Raw genomic sequence first — 23737 nt, 5'->3', positions numbered from 1 at the left:
CTTGAACTCCGGCCTGGGTGGGCAGAGGGCGGGGGCGGGGGGGCGGGTAGGGCGACGGGCCCGAGAAAAGGGTCGGCATAGCTGATGGAGTAGAAACTGGCAATCAGGTGGGACAGGGGAGAAGCAGCCCAAGCTGGGAGTATAGCTTCCGGGAATCCAGAAAATAGTCGGCGGGGCGGCAGGGCAGACTCCCTGGAGGTGGCCAGGCCCGGAAGACAAGCGGAGCGGATGCCATCAGGGGGTACGGGGCGGGGGGGGGGGGGGGACGCCGAGCCAGCCTCTACCTGCGGGCAGGTGGGACCCGGCGCTCAGGTGTGACCGCGAGCCGGGGGCCCGAGTCAGGAAGGGCCCCGAGCGTACTGAGGGCGCACGGTGGGGCGGGGGGGGGGACGCGGGGACGCCTGCGGACGGGGAGCCGGCGCCAGGGCATCCGCGGGACGCACGGGAAGGCGAGGTGCCAAAGGGGAGCTCGGGGGGCGCACGGCGGGCGAAGGGAAGCCGGGGGGGGGCTGCGAGAAGCGGCGGGCGCCGGCCAGGCGGCGCGGCGCGGCGCGCGGGGGAGGCATCCGGGCGGACGGCCCGGAGGCGGGAGCCCCTCACCTGCGCGGCGGAGGCGGAGCTGCAGCAGCCCATGGCGGGGCCGGGGGAGCCCGGAGGCGGCGCCGGGCGCGCAGCTACGCCCCGGAGCCCTTCGGCATGCGAGCCGGCGGGCGCCCCGGGGAGGGCGCGGCCTGGCCCCGCACGACTCGGCGGCGACGGCGGCGGCGGTGGCGACGGCGGCGATTAGCACTCAGGAGACAGCGCGGCTCGGGGCTGGCGCCCGCCACATCCCCCAGCGACAGCGGCGGCGGCTGCGCGGCTCCCGCTCGGCTCCCGCTGCTGCAGCTGCTTCCCAGCGGAAAGGGGCGGGCGGCGACGGCGGCGCCTCCCCTCGTCCCCCGCCTCCCACCGCCCGCGCCCAGTCCCGCGCCCGCTCCCTCTCCCTCTCCCGGGCCGCCGCCGCCGCCTCCTCCGCGCGGCGCGCGTCTCCCATCAGACTCCCCGCCCCCAGTGCTGCGCCGCGCGAACGGCAGGGCGGCGGCAACCAGAACGAGGCCGGGCCCTAGGGCGCGCGTCGGAGCCTGCGCGGTGCCGGGCCCATTTGATGGTGGCACCGAGACAGACAGCCTGCTTGCCTTGCCTGCCTGGCTGCCTGGCTGCTGTCGGCCTCGGGGCGAGGGAGGGCGTCCGGGGCTGCGGCGGCGCCCCGGCGGCGGGCAGGCTCGCAGTCGAAATAGAGCCGGGTTGTTTCCGGACCCGAGAGGCACTGGGCAGCCAGCGGGATCCCTCTCCCTCTCTGGTCTTGGCGGAGCCACCCGAGGTCCCTGATGGATGCTCACTGCTCATTGCCTTTTTTAATGTTTATCCTGAAGAATACGTACGCAATAAGTCGTCCAAAAAAGAAGTGATGGAAAACGAGGAGGAGAAACAAAATGAGCCGCTGCCACTGTCCCCATTTTGTGGATGTAGAAACTAAAGCCTCCAGTGGCACCAAGCATGCTAGCAAAGCGCACGCGAGTTGAAGTTGTAATAAAGGGCCAGGACCGGGGAAAAGGCAAAAAAAAAAAAAAAAAAAAAAAGTACTTTGGGCTCTCAGGTCAAAGCCATGTTTGGTCCAAACTAAACTTTATTTATGTAGGATAACCCCCTCCCCCCTCCATACACACACAGAAAAGGTGAGTGGGTATCAGTTCATAGGTGAAATACGAAGAAGATTCCAAGTTCCAGTAACTTGGAGGCACTGGAAATAAAGAGCTGAATGAAAGGGACAACGTTCCTGCTCTCTTACAGTTCCTTAATGTTGAATTAATACATTCTGGGGGTAGCAACAAGTCAGGGTAGACATGGCCATGACTTTCACAAAAATTTCCCACCCCAAGGCTCATACTAGGGGGAAACAGTTAAAAGATGACAAGAAAAATAAAATAACTAAAGATCACAGTTAATAATAACAGAACCGTAGATCAGGTCCTGTTATAAGCCGTCTTCATATCTCAATGCTTCCTATCAGAGTGTCTCAGATGGAATCAGTTATAAAAAGAAAATAAAAGGTTTATTTGCAGATACAAGGGAGCGAAACTACAGTAGGATTGACCCTCCAAACGGAAGATAGCCAAGTTTCACGATCAAGTCTGACAGGTAGGAAAAGCGTACAGAAGCTGATTTTACTGTATACTGAAAAAAAAAAAAAACCTTAATCTCTGAGGAGTTGGAATGGAGCTTGGGACAAAGAACTGGCCAGGGAAGTAGAAGAATTCTCCTAGTTGCTGTGTTCCATTTCCTGTGTCTATGAGTATGGATGAATTGCTTCTCTGAACTTCATTCTCCTTGGTGAAATGTGGATAACAGAAATGACTTGCAAAGGACTGTTAATAACATGAGAATGCAGCTTGCAAATGAGTAAGCACTCACCAAGTACTGCTTGAGATGGACAGTTCTGCATTCTCTCTCTGTTTCTAGTTGATTAGAACCTCCACCATACCACAGGGCTGGTGAATCCTGAGTGTTTCACTGGTAACCATTAGGCTGTTAAATGAAAGTGCAGAAATAAAACTTTAATGACTTCGGTCCCAGTTCTGATTGTAAAGCCCACAATTAGATTGTAAACTCCCTGAGAACATGGGAAGTATTTTCTCCTTTGTATCTCTCTTTCAGCTCTCAGGAATGTTTGTTGAATTATTCAATACAGCCAGGAATAAAAAAAAAAACTTCCCTTGAGATTTTCACTCAAAGCCAGAAAAGGACATCTTGTTTTTAACCAAGGGAGGAGGCTGGAAGTAAAATTACAGTCTTAAACAAGAAGCCATCTGTCTTCCTTCTTTATAATCAAGGAAAGAGGAGTTGTTTCTCTTAGCAGAGTCAATATGGGAGCATTGCTCTCAGATTATAAAAATCTTCTTAGCTAGTACAGTTGTCCCATGTAGTAGCTAGTGCTTATTTTGTAATTAGAAGTGTAGAAGCAGTTAAATATATAACCGGCTGTGACAGTGCTTCATGAAACTATTCCATACTTTTTTGAACATCTTTTTCCTAGACATGGGTCAATTGAATTGAAAGGAAGCACATCTCCTCTTGCTGTGTCCTAATTCTAGTTCTCCCTTTAAGGGTTAATGAAACTGTGAGTTCTAAGATTCTTCAAGGTGCTTTGTAAACATACTAAATATATATGTATGCACCATAAATGCATATGAATGTGATGTTTTAAAATTATACCTTGTCATTAGCATGAGGGAAACTAAAGGCTCCTGCACTGATACTCTGTACCATCTAAGAACACATCTCTTTCCTACTCCCCATAATGCACAAAGAAGCTTCTTAAAAAGAGTGATTTGGGAGAGTGCTCTGTTCAGAAACAGAGCATGTGCTAGGTTCTGTCCCTAGCACACATTCTCACTCACACACACCACATACACACACACAAATATACCAGCATTCAATGAAATTTTAACTGCAGCAAATCCAAAAATCAGGAGAGAGTTGTTTGTTGTTTGTTCCTTACCCCCCTTCCCCCCCCCCCCCCCCAGTGGTGGTTAAAGTACTGATCTCAACACCTAGAGAGTGCTATCAGGGTAAATCCCTCAGGAAGGGTTTAGCTCTGTTTTTTCTTTTGTTTTATGAAGAAGGGTTTTGAAAAGAAATTATGTAAGAACAGCATCTGCAACTAACCAGATAAAATTGTAAGGTCTATCAATCTTGGTGCTGCAGGGTAAAATCGGATCACCAGCTGAGCCAGCCAGAAATGCTTCCCAGTGGTCTAGTATTGCATAATTAGCCATGAATTCCAGGATTCCCAGCTTCTGACCGAGGGTTTGGTGCCGGTCCTTCTCTGAGGCAAAACACCACACTGTCTCTCCAGACTCCTTATTCATAAGATTTAAGTTTGAGGGCAACGGAAATATAAATGCATCCTCTATATACACATAAGTGTATCTGTAACTGCTCAGAGTAACTCCCAAATTTAAACCCAGGGGCACTTTTTCTGCTTTAGGCTGTGTTATTTACGTTTTAACTCATATGGTGTTCACAGCCACATCCCACAAGAACACATTCTTCTCTGTAGAGCCCTAGCTTCCAAGAGTACTTCACAATCTCCTCCTGGGAGCATTCACAGATTTCCCCTGGAAGATGGTCTGATGGCAAAATTTAATTGTAACCAGGAGCAGTAACTGTTCATTCATTACCTGAGCTGCAAGGGCAAATTTCTTTGTCAGACTTCAGTAATGTATCTCTGCCTCCAGTGAAGCTTACAAGTTAGAGACCCCCCTGCAAAGATCTTTCCTGAACTCAGGCATGTTAAAAGAAAGAGACAACATTGTTTCCAGCAATTCTCTGGAGAGATTCATAAATCCTTAGTTGGTGTGTTTCTCCAATGTTAATTAATAACTTTGACTTCATTTATGATTTGTTGATTTTTTGTTGCAAGATCAAATCATTTATACATTCTCTTAAAAGAGCTTGCTGTGAACTTGTGTTTAAAGAGGTTTAAATTTCCTCTGTACTTCTCTAAATAACTTTTAAAAATGTGTAGTCATTCAATTCCTTCTATAATCGTTTTAAATTGATTCCATCCTATGAACTAAGTGTGATTGATTTTAATTATCACATGCTCAAACATTGGTCCTCAGGGATTTGAGATATTTCAAACGTAAGACTAGTGTAGGTTTTTATTTTAGAGTTGGTGGGGAAATGGAGGCAGAGTCATGAATATTGAACTGAGAAGAAAAGAAGTAATTTGGGAAGTAGGGAAATCCATTTATTTAACCTAAATAGTGAGCTAAATACTTAGCTAGGTTCCAGGGATTCAAAGACAAATGAAACAAATTTAAATCAAGAATTAGAATGTTGTTCAGCTGTAATGAGAAGAATGAGTCTACTTGCTGTATAAGCTTAAAGATGGTCCACAGATACTGATTTATTTAAAATTACTACTTTTTTTTTCTTGCTTACCCTTATATTCTTACCTGTACTAGTAAAGTTTCCATTCTGTACTAAATGCCAAGAAAAGAGCTTGGTATCCAAAAATATCTGATAATTTCTTTTTATCATGCTGATACTCGGGTGCTTTTTCACTCAAGGTTGGTACTCTACCACTTGGGCCACACCTCCGCTTCCAGCTTTTGGCTGGTTAATTGGAGATATGAGTCTGGCTCTGAACAGAGATTCTCAGATCTCTATCTTCTGAGTAGCTAGGATTACAAACAGGAGCAACTAACACTCAGCTTCATAAATAGTTTTTATATGCATAAAGACATATTGTCAATGAGTCTCTAGGAATTTGGATTTATAGAGTCCTTCAATGTCTCAAAGGAAGTTATTATGAGGTAACTGTAAAACAAAGTATGTTTTTCACCTTATAAAAATCTCTAAAATAATGTATTTTTTTTAGGTAGAAGATTTTATTCTTTGTATGGCAGTACAGGCTAATATTTTAGCAAAGACAGATGAAGGATTAACTGTATAAACACTTAAAAACTAAATGAAAAAATACCAGGAATAAATACAAATGACAAACATAAATAATATTTGCCAAGCATGTATTGCATGAAGTTCCTATTTTTAAAATAAAAGCACTCCACAGTGAAAGAAATACAAGGACTCATAAAACGTGGAGTGCTGCTCAGACTCAGTAATAATAAAACTGTAAGTTAAAAAAATTGGAGATCATTTCTCACCTAATAAATTGGCAAAGATTTAAAAGCCTAATAATAACCAATGTCAAGGAAGATCACAGTGCTCTCTGCACTATTGAAGAGGCTGTACATAATTACTCTCTATTACTGTCTATCTGGAGAGGAATCTACAAATCTGTATATAAATTTTTTTTGGCCAAACAAATTTCCTGGAAATGTCCAGTAGCAGTACAGTATTATTTTATATAAGGAAAAAATTGGGAAAACCTAAATTATCATATATAATAGATTGTGTAAGTAATTGGTTAAATAATAGGAAATAGGGCATAAATAATAAGAATGAGAAATAGGAAATAGGAGGTAATGTGTATTCACTGACATGGACTGGGCAAAGCAACAGTGCAAATAAACCATCAGAACCCAAAAAACAATTTGTAAAGCAGCATTGAGATAGAATCATGATCATGTAAATTGAGTGAGTTTGCCCATATACATGTAAAAGAGGATGTAAGAGGGGTTTCTGTTTGTCTGTTTTGTGCTGCTTTAACAAAATGCCCGAAAAAGAACAGAAATTGTTTTTCACAGTCTCAGAGGCCCAGAAGTCAAAAATCAAAGCACTGCAGCTGCACCCTTGCACCATGGTGGAAAGCAAAAGGGCAAAGAGGATGACCATTGTTTTCGAGCACGAGAGCAAGCCTACTCCTACAGAGCCCTCTTTATGATAGCATTCATTTATTTATGTGAGAAGAGCCCTCATGACATAAGCACCTTCCCAAAGACTCTACTTCCCAATGCTGTTATATCAGGGGTTAAGCTTCTAACACAGGAATTGGGGGAATGTTCCAGTTAAAAATCACTGTAACACAAACCAAGATGAAGAACAATCATTTATCATTCATGCTCACGGTTCTGAGGGCTGAGTCTGCTCCACCTTTTACCTCAGAAGCACAGAGTATCACTTTTGCTATCATTGTAAGACTGTTCAGATTCAAGGGAAGGAGCATCAATGCTTCCCCAGACCTCACCGATAGTGTGGGAAGAGCATATGGGTTGGGAGGTACTTTTGCAGGTCATAGTTACTGACACTCTCCAAAGTGTTTTTGAACATAGCACAATTTCGTCTATCTCTATTACACTTTGTCATCCCTGTAAGCCTTGAAGTTTGTGCTTCCTACCAACAGTATGACCTAGAAGATCATGAGCAAAGTAGTAATAGAGTGATCTTTTTGCTTTAAAAAAAATCACTATGATGATATCTTACAGGGAAGACTAGAGGGAAGAGAGATTAAATAATAAAAACAGTAGGTGCTAAAGCTAAATTCCTACTCATCAACTCTCCTGCTCAATATAGCAAAATGATGCTTAAGAATGATTGATGGATACCTCCATATTCTCTGCCCAAGCATTCAGTCTTCAGAATGCTCTCAATGGGACTCAGTTCTTGTAGAACCAGATGCTCCTGTGCCTGGCAGGAAATTACTGGGCCATGGGAAGTAATTGAACTTTTTGAGAACGTATACCAAGGTACCACTTGAGTGATACTTACTGATAATTCTCCCACTGAGCAAAGGACATAGACTCCCTAGGAATCAAGCCTGACTTGACCACCAACATGCTCCTTCCCAAGTGAGAAAGCTTGTCTCTGGTGTGGTACTGCAGAACAGAATGGAAGGAGGAGGAGGGAGCAGCTGTGAGAACTGGCTGGACTAGCAATTTGAAGCTGAGCTGCAGTCATTCCTAGCTTCCCTCAGGTCCCACAAGAGATTTGTGTCAGACAATGAGAATTACAGCATGAGCCTGGTTTTAAAAGTTTCTTTCCCTAACTATTATTATTTTATTGGACAAACTGTCAAAATCTACCTATTCTTTCTCTCAGAGCTCCTTTCTTCCTTTCTCATTGGTGTTAGACAGAGTCATTTCCCCTAATGCTATGTAATTTAGAAGAGACTGTGTCAATTGCATAAAATATTTCTAATCTCCATAATTAAGATGCTGCTGGTCTGACAGCTTTGCTCTCTTACTCCCCCTCAGCTAGTTGCAGGGATGTAGAAAGACATTTAAAAAGTACTAAAGCGAAAATGACATGCTGTTCCCCTCCCAAAGGGCCTGCTCATGACTGTCACCAGCCTTCCTTAGCTCCCTCCTAGAGAATTTCAACATACAATTTTTTCAAAAGTGGAAAAAAGAGACTATGTCAATGTTCTCCAGACCATCTTCTTCTTTCCATTCTCCATCCCCCAAATGTATACCTATTTATAGTTTCTATTTAGAGAAAACTCAGATTACATCTACTGATGGCCTACCTTTGAGACCAATGCTTAGCAAAGCATTTGACACACAATAATCACCAATAAATCAAAGTTGAGCAACTGAATGGTTAGATTTTGAGATTAGAGAAAAATCTAGACTAGGTGAGAAATAGCAGATGAGTGTAACAGGTGGCATAGTCTGTTTGCCTTGTCTTTTTGGAAAGAAAACAGAGAAGAGGACCATATAGTCAATTCCTGCCTCTTGCGAATTTGATGGTCTGCTCAGATATGACATGTGAAATCTCATTTTATCTTCATGGTAATTCTAATAAGTAGAAATTAGTATCACTATTTTAGAGACTAGGAAAATGGATTATAAAATAATAGTCGAGATAGACTGGCTTATGCCGCTGCAATCAGGTCACTCTCAAAGCTCGGCAGTTTAATCAAATGGGGGTTTATTTCTCTCTCCCAGTGTGTGTGAAACAGCACTTGCCCCCAGGGTATAGGTAGGGTTAGGAATGTCTATTCCACGGCGTTTAGGTACTTAGACTTCTCCATGCTTGAGATATTTTATGTGCACTTTGTATAACGTAATGTCTTTCAACCTCTTATAGGTAAGACAGTATTTTTATTTTTTTCACTCCTTTAACACCAAAGTGGCATACACTAATTTTGGTTGGACTTTATTACATTAGTCACATGTCTTTGCATAAATTAAAGGGGAGGAAATAAAAGAACAATATATTATTTGGTAAGCTTATTGTCACTGTTCCAATAGGTAATTATTTTCTCAGTGTCCAACAAGTATTACCTGTCATGATTGGCATTCAAATCCAAACTGTCCAATTCCAGAGCCTATACCCTTAACCACCACAGTTCCTCTTCATAACTACTGTTTGGGAGGACAGAAGGAGGCATGGTGGAAAGATTTTTGGCCTTAACACAGGTGAGTCTGCATATCTTTTTTTTGTGGGGTGGGGTGGAGGGGCACTTATTAGTTGTGAGACCTTGGGCAGGTCCCTAAGCTCAGCCAACAGCTGAGACAGAGAGACTATAAAGACTAAGAGAACTCTCATTAGGAATCTTAATTCTGATTTCTTATCTTTTCTACTTCCTACCGTTCTTTCTGTCCCACCCACTATCCTACCTGAAAATTCTGGTTGAAAATTTTGCCTGAGGAAAGACTTTAGAAACCCGATTCCCAACACTCCCTGCATTCAGGTCTGATTCTATTACCAGTCACCTTTTTCCCCCCACGATATCAACAATTTTCTTCATGTGTTGCCAAATACAACTCATTCATGATTTCAGGGAAAAGGAGAGCATAATGGAAAGTATAATGTCACAGTGGAATTAAAAGTTGTGACGAGAGCCGTCTCACATTTAAAAACACTGTAAATGTTGGAGCTTCTCTAGCAAGTAAATGTCAAGCCATATGTAATATGGAGTGAGCACCAATGCCTTTGGGTATCAATCTGTTGAGCAAGCCCATTTGGTTCTTTGCCGAATCTCTTCTAAACTCTCAAGACAAGGCCTCTTAACATTATTTAGAAAAAGTTAAATGTTTGTTAAAATTACAAAGTGATAGGAGAAAATTTCTTATTTAAAATCCCAATCAGATTTTTATTCTCTTCTTCTCTTGAGAAGAAAAGTAGATAATCTTCCTAGGGAAGAATGCATAAACTCCTTCAAGCCAAGGAGAGTATTAGTACAGATCATTTACAATATAGGACCCCAGGTTCATGGTAAAAAGTTCAGCAAACTTCCCCAAGCAAAGTTCCTTTTGGAAAAGGAACCTAAAGCTCAACAACATGTATTCCTCCCTTTGCCTTCCTTGTTAGCAACACTAGCATCCGGACACACTGGCTACAGTTTTGGGCCCTGGAGTCAAACAAGTGAATTTGATTACCAGCTCTGCAAATCACTCCCTGTAGAACCTTGTGTAAGTAGCAGGAGTTCTCAAGATAAGGGAGAGAGCCAGTCACAAGATTACAATCATGTACCTGGCTTAAATGACACCTGAAACAGATCAGTTTTAATTCCTTATTCTAGTTGTCAAAATCATTAATAATATTTTCTTAATTAATTTTTTACTTTCAAGGTAATTAACAATTGAAAAAAATACATTTCAGGTGGGGAGGTATCTTACAGGAACAACATTTATACTCAAAGCCTGGGGTTCTGTCCCTAGGACTAAAAATAAATACAAATAGACCAAAAAAAAAGGCTTTTCAATTAAAAAAAATTAAAATGTACATATCATATAAACTATAATTTTTGTTTATATGTTCTTGTGTGGAGGGTAAGGTCAAGGGGATAGAGGAAGAGAAGGATGGGAGAATGCATTCATAATATTCAATGTACACATATGTGAAAACTAGGGATTAGGAAAATTGAGAGGATTGGTGGAGTTGGGAGAAATGGGGGAGAATGATGAAAGGGGTAACATGGATCAAGATGTATTGAACCCATAAACTGACAGATTGAATCAAAACCCCTTTGTACAACTACTTGAAGATAATAAAAAGAAAGTTGTTATACCTCCTAGTTTTAAGTTTGAAATAAAAAAAATTAAAAGCATGACAGAATTAAATAAAGCCAGCTTTGATTCTGCACCTTTAGACCTACTGTGCTATCATCTTTTATTTATATCTACTGTTTAGAGGAAGGAACCTGCCATGCTAGAGAGAGGGAATATCTGAACAAGAGCCCTCAGTGAGTTCAAATAGTGTCTCATCATTAATGGAATCACTTCTGAAGCAAACCCATGCAGTTATGCCCACACTGGCTGTGACTTTTGGCCAACTAGACTAACTTCCACATGAAATACAGTGTTGCTTTTCTGTTTTTTGTTTTTTGTTTTTTTGTTGGTCGTGTGTCTTGAACTCTAGGCCTGCGCGCTGTCCCTCAGCTCTTCAGCTCAAGGCTAGCCTTCTATCACTTGAGCTACAACACCACTTCCAGTTTTCTAGTGGTTAATTGGAGATAAGAGTCTCATGGACTTTCTTGCCTGGGCTGGCTTTGATCCATGATCCTCAGATCTCAGCCTCCTGAGTAGCTAGGATTACAGGTGTGAGCCACCGGCACCTAGATTGTAAAATACAATATTAAGTGATAGATAATAAATGTTTACTAATATTTAACACCTTTACTTATAATGTAATAGTCATTATAGGTTAATATTATCCAATACATTTATGTATTTATAAATATATGCATATAGTAACCTCCAAAGCTTCAAAGATAAACCAAGCAAAGGATCTTTTAGAGGAAGAGCATTTTGCCTAATATTGTTTAAAATTGTGGGCACATGATGATAATGCAAAAGAAGGCAGGTGAAGGTTCATTGCTTCTTGTCATATTCTCCGCAGACCATTTACCCTGGCTGCACCCAGGCCAGCCTTTGCCACTGCCCTATCGTTGGCATGACACTGTGTAGTTTCTGTGGTGGGTAATACACATTTGATGCATATGAACAGTCACAATTTCTCTGCAAGTCTTTAAAACCAGAGAAGTCTTTGTAATGGTACTTTTTTTTGTTTTGTTTTGGTCAGTTGTGGGGCTTGAACTCTGGCCCTGAGTACTGTCCCTGAGCTCTTCAGCTCAAGGCAAGCACTCTACTACTTGAGCCACAATGCCACTTCCGGTTTTCTGGAGAAAATTGGAGATAAGAGTGTCACAGACTTTTCTGCCTGGGCTGGCTTTGAACTGGGATCCTCAGATCTCAGCCTCCTGAGTAGCTAGGAATACAGGTGTGAGCCACCGACTCCCTCCCCAGTTTACTTTACTTTTTTTTTTTTTTTTGGTCGGTCCTGGGGCTTGAACTCTGGGCCTGGGTTGTCCCTCAGCTCTTCAGCTCAAAGCTAGCACTCTACCACTTGAGCCACAGCGCCACTTCAGGTTTTCTGGTGGTTTATTGGAAACAAGGGTCTCACAGACTTTTTTACCCAGGCTGGCTTTGAACCACGATCCTCAGATCTCAGCCTCCTGAGTAGCTAGGATTATAAGTGTGAGCCACTGGCGCCCAGCTTTACTTTACTTTTTGAAGAGAGAGAAATGAAGATGTTTGTGTCAGTCAGCTTGCCATTGCTGGGATGGAATACTTATGATTTCAGAAGTTTCAGTCCATGATCACTTCGGTGCCATTGATTCTAGGCCTGTGTTGAGAGAGAACATTATGGTGGAGAGCATCTTATCATCTTATCGAGTAAAGCATCTTATCATCTCATGGTAGAGAGGAGGAAAATGAAGAAAGAGAAGGAGAGAGAAAGGGAGAAGGAAATGGAGGGGGAGAGAGAGATATATTCCAAGGTATCCTGTCTTTTACAGTTTTTATGACCTCCCCATAGATCAATAGTCAATGGGTTAAGCCATTGATTAATCAGAGGCTAGAGATTTAAGCACTTCCCTCAAGCCCCACTTTGAACAAAGCATTGGGGAACAAAGCCCAAAACACATGAGCCTTTTCTGGAATACTTCATATCTAAACCATAACCATGTGAAAATATGGGGGAAATGAATTCTTTTATCAAAACAGCATTTTTGCTATGATAACAGCAATAGATTTTTTACATTTAAAAACATACCAAATATTTTAAATGTATGCAACGCAATGAATAATTATTACTTACTAATCACTTACTGTATTGCAGTATATTTATTACATTATTTTAGCCCTTACTATCCATCAATCCGGTAGTTTCATCTCTCATATTTCTCAGTTTTTCATATTTGCTTTCCTTCTTCTGTATTCCTTCCTTCCCTTCCTTTCCCCATCCCTCCTTCCATCTTCCCTTTTTCCTCCATCCCTTCCCTCCTTCCTTCCTCTCCTTCCTTCCCTTCATCACTCTCCCTCCCTCTCTTTCTTTCTTTTCTTCCCTTCACTTCCCTTTCCTCTCCTGTCTTCCTTCCTGCCTTCTTTCCTTCCTTCCTTTTTTTCTTCAAAGATAACTGAGTCCTAGAGAAGACACAAGTGTCAGCCAAGGTTGTAACCCTGAGCTGGTATATGGAAAAGCTGGATTCACACACAGCTCTGTTTGATTAAAAGCCCAATGTTTTAACCACTCTGCTGTTTTGTGACACCTGTATGTTACCTGCTGACCATTACTGACTTTGATCTTTTTCCTTTTGGTTTCTCATCTATATGTGTATATCTGTTTTCTAGATATACATGTGGTATTTTGAACAACAAGGGGGTCGTGTTGTGTATGATGTTTTGTATTTTGCTTTTAAACTTTATGTTTCATGGTGAGCATTTCCTGATCCATCACATAGGTTTCCAAATATGATTTTCAATGACCACATGAAAGTCTCTCATGTGCTGTACTATAGCTAACTGAAAAAAAAAACTCCCATAGTGTTGGAAATATAGATTGTTGCAACTTTTTAGAATTTCAATTTGGCAGTATATCCTGAACCTTACAAATGTCTTATCTTTATTACCTTACTTCTGGAAACTTTTTCAAAAGGAATGAGCAGAATTGTGTCCAATGATTTATGAATCAGAATGTTTATTACTGTAGTTATAAAACCTTACTTTATGTGCAAGGAAGACAAGAAGGAACTGATAATATTTTAACAATAGCTTACTCATAGTTACTGAGTAGTTGATAGTTTTTATTGCATTCTCTTTTTTTTGGTGTTTTCTGAAAATTCTGAAAATTTGAAGATCATTTGAAAAGTTACAGAAATTTTTTGGTGAACCCTTAATTCATTTGTTGTTTTATCCTTATCTTTCATACAAAGTTTGATTAAAATATTTTATATGCTCACATTTTTCAGCAATGTCTGGTATCTAGTGGAATTAAATGTTGCATATTATCTTTTCATAGTTCTTTTAATCTTTTACCAATTCTATGATGGTTCTTAAACTTAACAATGAAAAAATTTGTTTACTTCTCTGGCTGCTCATTTTAGGGACATGCCATTTATTTCTCTCATTAGAACATTAAAGGGGGAAGGTGGCTTAGTGGTAGAGTGCTTGCCTAGCATGGAGGAAACTCTGGGTTCAGTTCCTCAGCACCACATAAACAGAAAAAGCCAGAAGTGGTGCTGTGGCTCAAGTGATAGAGTGCTAGCCTTGAGCAAAAAGAAGCTCAGAGACAATGACCAGACCCTGAGTTCAAACATCACGACTGGCAAAACAAACAAATAAATAAATAAGAAAATTAAAGTGTATTTACATATGTCTACTTTTTCCAATTGAATGGAATATGTTTTACAATTACTTAACTATTTCATTCTTGTAACTAGTTTTCTCCAGACATGTTGGACATATTTAACGACTTCCATCATAAGCATAACTTTCCTCGACCTTTGGGCAATAATCTGTTAGCTGTTATCTTAGCAAGTCTCTTCATTTAGGACACAGTTTTATCATCAGTAAAAAATGAAGATTCAAAGTTGGTGAGCTGTAAAGTCCCCTGACTCATCTTAATCTGTAGATAAAAATAAATCAGTAAATGGCTAGGTGTTAGTTTTTTTCTGGCCCCAGTTCTGAAGGAAAATGTGAAGACAGAAATTCCTTGTGGTGGGCTGGGAAGGTGGCTCAGTGGTAGAGTGCTTGCCTTGCATGCATGAGACCTGGGTTGGATTCCTCAGCACCACATAAGCAAAAAGAAAAAAGCTGGAAGTGGCACTGTGGCTCAAGTGGTAGAGCGCTAACCTTGAGCTGAAGAGCTGAGGAACAATGCCCAGGCCCAGAGTTCAGGCCCCACGACCGGACTCCCCCCCCCCAAAAAGGAAAGAAATTCCTTGTGGTATCTAAGTCAAGGGCTTAAACTATAAAGGTGTACTATAGTATTGTTAAAAGCAAAGATGCTGAACTTAGAACTAAATGACCCTGAAAGGACATCCAACTGTCATTTATTAGACCTACCCTTGAGCAAGTTAGTTGACCCCTGGCTGCTTTTCAGTTTCTAAGTCTCAGAATTCTGATGTTTTTATACAGAGCATCTAGATGCATTTATTTTTGTTTGTCCTCATTGGAATGGTCATGAGTTCTTAATGTATACGAATAGTATTTTGTATTCATTTTAGAAAAGTTCCAGCAATATTCAAACATTACCTCTTAACGTCAACTTTATCTGACCTCTGAGAATGGCTTTAGACTACAGCTATAAAGAAAGAAAGAAAAAGAAAATGAATGTGGCAGTCTTTATAACTTTGGTATTTGAGGGATGGACATGGGAGTTTCATAGCAGTATTATCTGGTGGGTTTTTTTTTTTGCTTTCATGTATGCTTAAATAATTTTATAGTAAAAATCAAAAGACACAAGAGAAATAGCAGCCATCCGGTCTTCTTATGGCGTGTCAATGGAGTATACACCAGACCTTCTATCTCTATCCTCATGCCTCTTCCTACTCATATTTCCTGTACTTTTATCTCTCATGTAACATTCTGGGTAATTTTGTCTAGCCTATTTTTAGCTCAACTATTCTGTCTTCAGTTATATTTAATATACTATTGAGTATTCAATTTTGGTTATTATAATTTTTATTTATGGATATTCATTTTCACTCTTTAAAAATGCCACATACTTTTTATACCTTTCTACCCCTTATTCTTTTTCTCTAGTCATAGTGAAATTTTTCCAGGAAATTTTTTATGTGTTCCTGTTACCAACTATTAAAAAAAAAACTAAACTAGTAGGCACAGTTGTTTCATAGCCTGGGTCTTATAATTCCAACCTCAGAAATCTGTTAAAGTCTTTGGTTATGTTATTTACTTACTCTGTAAGGTTGTGTATGTGTGTTTGCAGTAATAGGATCTGAACTCAGGGCCTGGTATTAGTTAGGTAAGAGCTCCTACCACTAAGCTATACCTTCAGCCCTTATTCTGTGGTTTCTTAAGGTTCTTGTTCCTGATTGTGTGCTTTATTATTTTTGATTGTGTGCTACTCATTTAAATATTTGTGGGAAGACATTTTTCTTTAGAAAGGTTATATGTATGCATGTATATACATAAATACATATATACATATATGATTATGCCAGGTGTTCGGGGGCATCGACAATTCAGGATTTAAAAGAAAATAAACTCAAGAGTTGCAGTTTAGAGATGAGAACACACTGCAAATTTGAGCAGGGGTTCACTTGCAACAAAGCTCTGTTGTCATAGCTTCTGGCACTGGGAAGTAGCACATCACATTGCCACTTTATGGACATTGGAGTAAGCGAGACTCTCTTTAGGAAAAAAAAATCTTAGGGATGACATTGGTTATCAACACTTAAGTGGGGCTGGGAAGGAACCTCAGGTCTTTCTCTTGCTTTCCTGTGAGAAACAGGTTAATATCTCTGCGCTCCAATTTCATCTAGTGTAAGATGAGACTGATATTATTTTACTCTCAGTGTTATAAATGTTAAACAAGATATAAAAATGCTCTTTGTAAATTGTCAGTCACAACCTTGTGCTTAAGAGATTAAGGAACCTCCTCAGGTTGTATGAGTTACTTCTGAATTAGTGCATTTTTCTATGCACATAGAAGAAGGGGACCAAATATGTCACATGAGTTTCAAATGATTCGCTGACAGCCAATATATTTTTAAGAGTAATTGAAAACTGAAATTACTATTAGAAATCAAACGAGTATAGGAAGGGGGCAAAAGATGGGGTTTGTGTGCATCTATTTAAGTGTTTTTGAACTTTTAAATCTGAGCCAGTGACCAAACTAATAATTATTTGCTCAGTATGACTGTTTTATCTGTATTGGCTTCTAGACATAGTTTCATGAGTGTAAAGTTCAAGGGTAAGAAAGAAAAAAACACATAATGTAAATTAAAGTTATTGATCCTTGTTCAAGTTTGGCATCTGGTAGGAAGAGCATTTTGTTCTATTTATAATTTCTTCTTTGTAGATTTCCATTCATGGGTGCACAGACTTTTAGAACCTTAGTGCTATCTACATCTATTGAATTTAGCTCACTCAACCCTCTTAATTTATATTTAAGTAAACTAAGGAAAAGACAATGATAAATTTATTAGTATTATAAGTACAGCAGATATTTCAGAGATTGTGTGCTAATTGAAGTATTACTTTATTTTTAAAAATAGTAGTTATCAGATCTGTCAAGGTCTGAGCATATGTTTTCTTGTCTGTGTAGCTTCTTGACTCCATGTGGTGATCCATCTAAGCAAAGGCTGCCTGATATAATAGAATTCTTTCTATAACTTGTTTCAACCCTTTCTACAAAACAGGTCTTGCCATAATGCAGGATCAGAGCAAAAGAGAAATAATGATGACAAGCTTGATGTGTAGGTTTAATTCCAAAAGTCTCAGTCACTATTCATTATTTGATTTATCAATATTTATTGAATGCCTACCATGTACTAAATTCTGGGATTATAATAATATACAAAAGATGTGGTCCCTGTCCATTTCACCATTTTCATACCACCCTACAGCTAACATTATAACAGACCTCCGTGCTGTCCCTAAGCTATTTTTACTCAAGGTTAGCTTTCTACCACTTAAGCTACAGCTCCACTCCTGTTTTGTTGTTTTGTTTTGTGTTTATATTTTGTTGTTGTTGTTTTTGTTTTGGTGCTTAATTGGAGGTAAGAGTCTCACGGACTTATTATCCAGGCTGGCTTTGAACTGCAATCATTAGGTCTCAGCCTCCTGAGTAGCTAAGATTACACTGAGTAGCTAGGATTACATGTGTGAGCCACCAGTGTCCAGCTCCACTTATCTTTATGCATTCCTCATACATCCTGACCTTTTGTTGACATTCTCAGTCCAACCGCCATAGGGATCTCTTGATCATGCTTGGTACAACTTCCTAAATATCTTAGAATTTCCACTTCTGGAACTGTGTTATGAGAGGTTTCATGAAATGAACCATCCCTTAGACAACAGCTATAAGGAGTAAACTGTATATAGAAACACACCAACCAGGACATATAGCAAATGAGGAAACATTTATTAAGGAAAATCTACTAGATCTTGGTGAGAAAAATAAGAATCTTTGGCAAAACCTACTCTTTCTCTTCTCTCTTTCCATTTCATTTAGATGACATGAAGCTCTATTGTGGTCAAATGCCAGAATAAAGTGGAGCTTTCTTCTCCTCTGTTCCCAACCACGGGATATTGTACCACCTAGTAGGGGCAGGCCACAAGTATCGGTCATCACCCAACTCTGTATTGCAGAGGCTATCTTTTTTTCTTGGTACTGGGATTTGAACTCAGGGCTTTGAGGTTTCTGTAGGTACTCTAGGTAGCTATTCTACTACATAAGCCATTCCTGGAGCCCTCTTTTCCTTTAGACATTGTTATTTTTGTGTTTTTGCCTGGTCTGGCCTTGGACCAGGATTCACCCTCCTACGCCTCATACCCAGCAAAGCTGAGATTACAGGTACATGTCACCACCACCATTGACATACAAAATTTCTTAGAGCTCCCACTTTCAGGTAGAGGCTCTGTCATGGACATAGTAGGCCAAGAATACAGTGCTTCCAGTAGTCCTTGGTACAACTCACATGCAGGGCGAGATTTCATACCAGGAGAGGCAAAGCAAGAGGCTACTGTCCCTATCTTGCACATGGTAGAGTGTCACTCTAAAGGAAGTACCTACTGTTCTGAATCCATCTGCAGTGACTCAGGAATTTTGCCCTGAGAAAGAGGTTCCCTAGGAACCAAGAACTCTGAAGTTCTCCCCCAAACAAGTGACTTTACTCTAAGCAAAGTAGGGGAGGGGAGGAGGAATTTAAATCTAAAGACTCTCTCAAAAGCAACGGGAATGTTGCAGGCAAGCACTTTAGAGGAGGTTGGTAGTTGCACAGAGCAAGAAGCTAAACTATAGGCCAACTGCTTTACCTGAGAGAACCAGAAAAAGAGGCAGCTAAGAAAAGCCCCATTGGGATCAGAACAAACTTCATACACTTGGCTTAGAAACTACCCCTGGGGGTGGAATTTAATTGGTTCAGATTGTGGAGCAATTTATATTCCAGGGAACTGTCAAAAACAATAAAGCAATCTGCTGGCAATTAGTGGAGTCTAACAAAAGCAGGCAGTTTAACAGAGAGATCAGGATAAGAGACAAAAAATTGTTCTGCTAAGAATACTGTCATCCATGGTCACAACAAATGTCCAAGGCTCTGTCCTCTGAGGGCAATGTTAGGGGCTCCATAGTGTGAATGGAACAAATCTCATTAAAAGTAATACAGTGAGTCACAAAGTCAACTAAAAAATAAAGGAAACAGTAACAAAACAAGACCTGAGTGGAGGGGTGAGGGAAATAACCTGAATTTTATATTTTTATATTGCCTAAAATGTCCATATGAAGAGATAGAAAAGTATGGTTCATACATAAACAACTAGGCAATAAAAACTGCCGTGAGAAGGCTAGTCCAGACGATAAATTTGACAAAGTGTTCAAGTCTGACATAAATATGTCCAAAGAATTAAAGGAAATCATCCTTAATGAAGTAAAAAACAAAAGTATAATGACAACGTGTCATCAAATGCAGAATAAAAATAAAGAGATATAAATTATTTTTAAAAATGGAAAATTGAAGCTGGGCACTGTTGGCTTATGCCTGTAGTCCTAGCTACTCAGTATGCTGAGATCTAAAGATCACGGTTCAAAGCCAGCCGGGGCAGGAAAGACCGTGAGACTCCTATCTCCAATAAACCACCAGAAAACCTGAAGTGGTGCTGTAGCTCAAGTGTTAGAATGCTCTCCTTGAGCTGAAGAGCTGAGGGACAGCGCCCAGGCCCAGAGTTCAAGCCCCACGACCGACAAAAAACAACAAAAAGAAAACAAATGGAAAATTGGAGTTCTACATTTGGATAATTAACTAAATGAGAAGTCTACTAGAGGCATTCAGTACTCACTGTAGGGGAACTGGGAGAAGAAATAATTAACAAACTTGAAGATGGATTAAATGATTTTATGACTAAAGAACACTGGGGGAGAAAAAAAGAATGAGAAACAGTAGATATGCTTAGAGAAATCCACAGTTCAAGAGATTACCACGTTCTAAGTAGGACAAAAACAAAAATACTATATCCAGACTCATCATAGCAAAAATGCTGGAAAGAATTTTCAAAGATGAAAATATGAAGCCAGCAAGAGGTAACTTACTAGTGATATAGAAGAGGACCTTAGTAAGACTGAAAGCTGATTTTTCAAACAATGGAGAAGGCAGTAGGGTAAAATAGTCTAAGTGCTGAAAGAATAAAAGTTGCCAATCATGAATATCATCCCCTCAAAAAACTTTTCAGTATCTTCCAAATACTTTAGGATAATGTCAACATTGTTTATCATCTTCCTTCTTTATCTTCTTGAGCCATATTTTCCTTGGGAACTTGTTCACACTGGCATTCTGTATGCCTATTCCCTCCTGCCACAGAGCCCTTTAGCCTCTCTGAGATATTCTCTCAACTTGATTTATTACAGCACTACTCACAATAGCCAAACAGCAGAATCAGCTGAAGTGCCCAGTACTAGATTAATATATAAAAGATGTGATATTATACACACACACCATGGAATATTATACCGTCATAAAGAAAAAAATTAAATGATGTTATTTACAGGAAAATGGCTGGCAGATATTGGAAGACATCATCTTGAATGAGGCAAACCAAGCTCAAAAAGCCAAATATAATATACGTTTGCTCATATGTAGAAGCTAGACCTAAAAGACATACATATTCGTGGACATTACTATAGATAGACATGTAACACAAGTCTAACTATAGGACTAGTTAAGAAGATAAGGGGAAGAGGAAAAGAAAGATACAGGGTACCTAAGTTTGAAATACATTGACACAAAATGTGAGGATGCCATAAAGAATCTCAAGGAAAGCTCTTGATCAGTAAAGGATTGGGAGGCAGGGACAGAGAAACAAGCTGTGTTGGAGAGTGGATACTAGTAGGACAGGTAGGGCTAACAAGGAAGGTGGATTGAGATGAATTGGTTGAAGTAATTTGTGTGTATGAAAACAGAACCATGAAAACTGTTGGAATTGTTTTTAAGAAGAGGAGCAGGTAGAGGATACTGACCCATGGGATAAGATTGATTGGAAGTACATTGTACATGTGTGTGGAAATGTAACAAACCCACGAATTAAGGGAGAGAGAGGGCCCTAGAGGCATCATAACACTGTTCAAAGTGGGGATGGGGCTAGATCATGAGTTCAATCGCAACCATGTTTTGCTTTTATTAGCCTCTATTAATTGTCCAATAAAAACTTTTAGATAAGCGGGGGCTGGGAAGGTGGCTCAGTGGTAGAGCGCTTGCCTTGCATGCATGAGGCCCTGGGTTCGATTCCTCAGCACCACATAAGCAGAAAAAAAAAAGCCGGAAGTGGTGCTGTGGCTCAAGTGGTAGAGCGCTAGCCTTGAGCTGAAGAGCTGAGGGACAGTGCCCAGGCCCAGAGTTCAGGCCCCACAACCGGACCCCCCCCCAAAAAAGAAACAACTTTTAGATAAGCAATTGGACATATAAGATTCTGGAGATCAGAACTGTTGAGTCTTCTTCAGATCTGCAAATGCCAGTGCGGTTATCTTTGGGGACCTGCTCCTTCACAGACACAGATGTGCTATCATGTATTGGCCACCCTGCTACAGGTCTGTTTTGCCCAAGCCTATCAAAGGCCCAGATATTCTTCCCCAAATGTCTCCAGCTACTAAATTCCCATTCCATCCTTTCTCGGAACCACTGCTCTGGGGTACCAGTGTTTTCAGGATCCCGGGTATTCTGGGTTGGTCCCCAAAAGAAAAATTGCTTCTAAAAGTTATTGATGGGCTCCTTTTATGTCTCTTACTTTAATTTGATCCACTCAACCTAATTCCCAGAGGAAGTTTGTGTGCTGAATTCTGAAGGTAAAGATGTATTTTTCTGCTTGCTGGTTAGTTCTCAAAGGTCAGGTAGCAGGCCCTAGTCATATTAATGGGCTCTAACCTTTCATGGAATCAGAATTTTTCCAGCTTAAGGAATTTTCTTTTTTTTTTTTAGAAATCTTTCAAATGAAGATTTTGTTTCAGAATCACAATAGTGATTATTGACAAAGTCAGAACTTGAATTCAGGTCTGACAGAAAGCCCACAGCTATTTCTGCCCACAGCAATTCTGCATAGTATCTAGCTAGCTGGCTTGTTTGCTTGCTTTCATCCTCCCTCCCTCTCTCCCTCTATCCTTACCTCATTCCCTTCCTTCCTTCCTTCCCTCCCTCCTTCCCTTCAGTGCCTAGGCACTATCCCTGAGCCTCTTTGTGCTCAAGGCTTATACTCTATCACTTTGAACCACAGCACCACTTCTGGTTTTCTGGGAGTTTATTGGAGATAAGTGTCTCACAGGCTTTCTTGCCTGAGCTGGGTTTGAATCACAATCCTCATATCTCAGTAGCTAGGAATACAGGCATAAGCCATCAATGCATGACTATCTGGCTGTCTTTTTCTTTTATTTATTTATTTATTTTTATTGTGAAAATACCGTACAGAGAGGTTACAATTACATGGGCATCTGGCTTTCTTGATAGATTCTTCCCCACCAAACACCATTCCTATTATATTGTTGTATTATAATTGTTATTAAACAAATACACAACTAGCATCTACTCTATTGCTCAGCAATTCCTTTCCCTGTAGAATCAGAGTGGTAAGGAAACCCAATGGGCTGGATGTATTTGGGGTTTCCAGTGAGTATTAACAGCATGAGTAAATGATCTATGCAACCTACGTCATTCAAGTCATTTAACCAAGAGGAAACTGAATTGCTAAAGGATACAAATATCTGGATCTACCCAAACCACCTAGTAGAAAGTACTATCTCTAGACTGTTGCATAAGAAATACTTTGTGTTTGAAGGTAGCAATTCCAAACTTATCTCTTTTTTTTTGATCCTATGTATTTTTTTTATCCAAACTTATCTTTTCATGGCTATCAGAAACAACTAGTTAGAAAAAGATGGCCCTAGGGTGTGTTAGTTGAAATTGACTGGAGTTAGTAAATATGCGGGCCTACACAGCTAGCTAGTAGTAGAATAAGTTAATAAACCCAAACCTTCCAGAAAAGAAGAGGGGTGCAGGGAGTCTACAAAATAATGAGGAAATAAAAGGAACGAAACAATGAGGAAACAAGTACACAATAGTAAATCTTTAGTGTCACAACCTTACAAGAAACAGAAAGGAGACCCACCAATCAGAAAGTTGTTCAGTTCTCACTGTTTAACCCAAGGCCAAGCTCAGTACTGAGGAAGACAGTAGAAGATGGCTCAAGATGCTGGAGATGGGCTGAACTGCTTTCTTCCCAGGGGCATGGCAGTGCTCCCTTTCTCTGCCATTAAAAAATAATGTCCTATCACCGTTACTATGTTTACCTCTTGCCTGAATTCTCCTCTTGCCAGATGCAAGGACATTAGTTGTTTAGCTACACTACACTTTTTAGTAACTTATTTATTGTATTGGCCAAGAAATCGGGGTTTAAGTATGTGTGTTTCTCACTTGGATTCATCAAATGGCTACAAAGTGAGTTGAACTGAATTGGATCCATTCTGCTGTGATTAAGGATGAAGGCTTTTGTCTTTCAAAGTGGGAAGCAAGATGCTAGAGGATTTCTGTGAGGTTTTACTGCAGTGCGTCAGTTCACCCTGCTAAGAGTACTCAGCATTACCTCTTGGAAACTTTCCCTTCTCATTCTTAGTCCCTATGTCACCAGGCAATCAGCAGGAACCTTGGGCTTCCTCTTGGCTAGTTCTAGTCAGTGGAGGATCTTTATAAAATTCAGGGTTAGAGTCCCTTGGCTTTTTCCTCTTGGCCTGCTGCTGTCATGTTCTATCATTTGGAGCCCATGACTGAAACCAGCATGTAAGA

The 23737-nt window shown here is 40.6% G+C and overlaps 1 protein-coding gene and 1 long non-coding RNA gene across 5 annotated transcripts in view; one reads left to right on the top strand and one right to left on the bottom strand.

Moving 5' to 3' along the window:
• Positions 1 to 903, bottom strand: part of Slc44a1 (solute carrier family 44 member 1) — a 180961-nt gene extending 180058 nt beyond the window's left edge. For all 4 annotated transcript variants that reach the window (XR_011369470.1, XM_070011100.1, XM_070011099.1 and 1 more), the window contains exon 1: positions 601 to 903. Coding sequence is in view for 3 of the 4 variants with exons in the window: in XM_070011100.1 (XP_069867201.1) it covers positions 601 to 633 (33 nt within the window). In the remaining variant the exon portion in view is untranslated. The remainder of the gene's footprint in view (positions 1 to 600) is intronic.
• The window catches only part of LOC138819568 (uncharacterized), a 79616-nt gene that overhangs the window by 277 nt on the left and 55602 nt on the right, over positions 1 to 23737 (top strand). The gene's annotated exons all lie outside the window — the stretch shown is intronic.

Source organism: Dipodomys merriami, unplaced genomic scaffold (genome assembly GCF_024711535.1).
Source record: "Dipodomys merriami isolate MVZ:Mamm:240054 unplaced genomic scaffold, mDipMer1.0.p SCAF_11, whole genome shotgun sequence".
NCBI classification, from domain to species: Eukaryota; Metazoa; Chordata; class Mammalia; order Rodentia; family Heteromyidae; genus Dipodomys; species Dipodomys merriami.
Note: the sequence above shows the minus strand (reverse complement) of the source record. Positions and strands in the feature narration are given on the sequence as shown.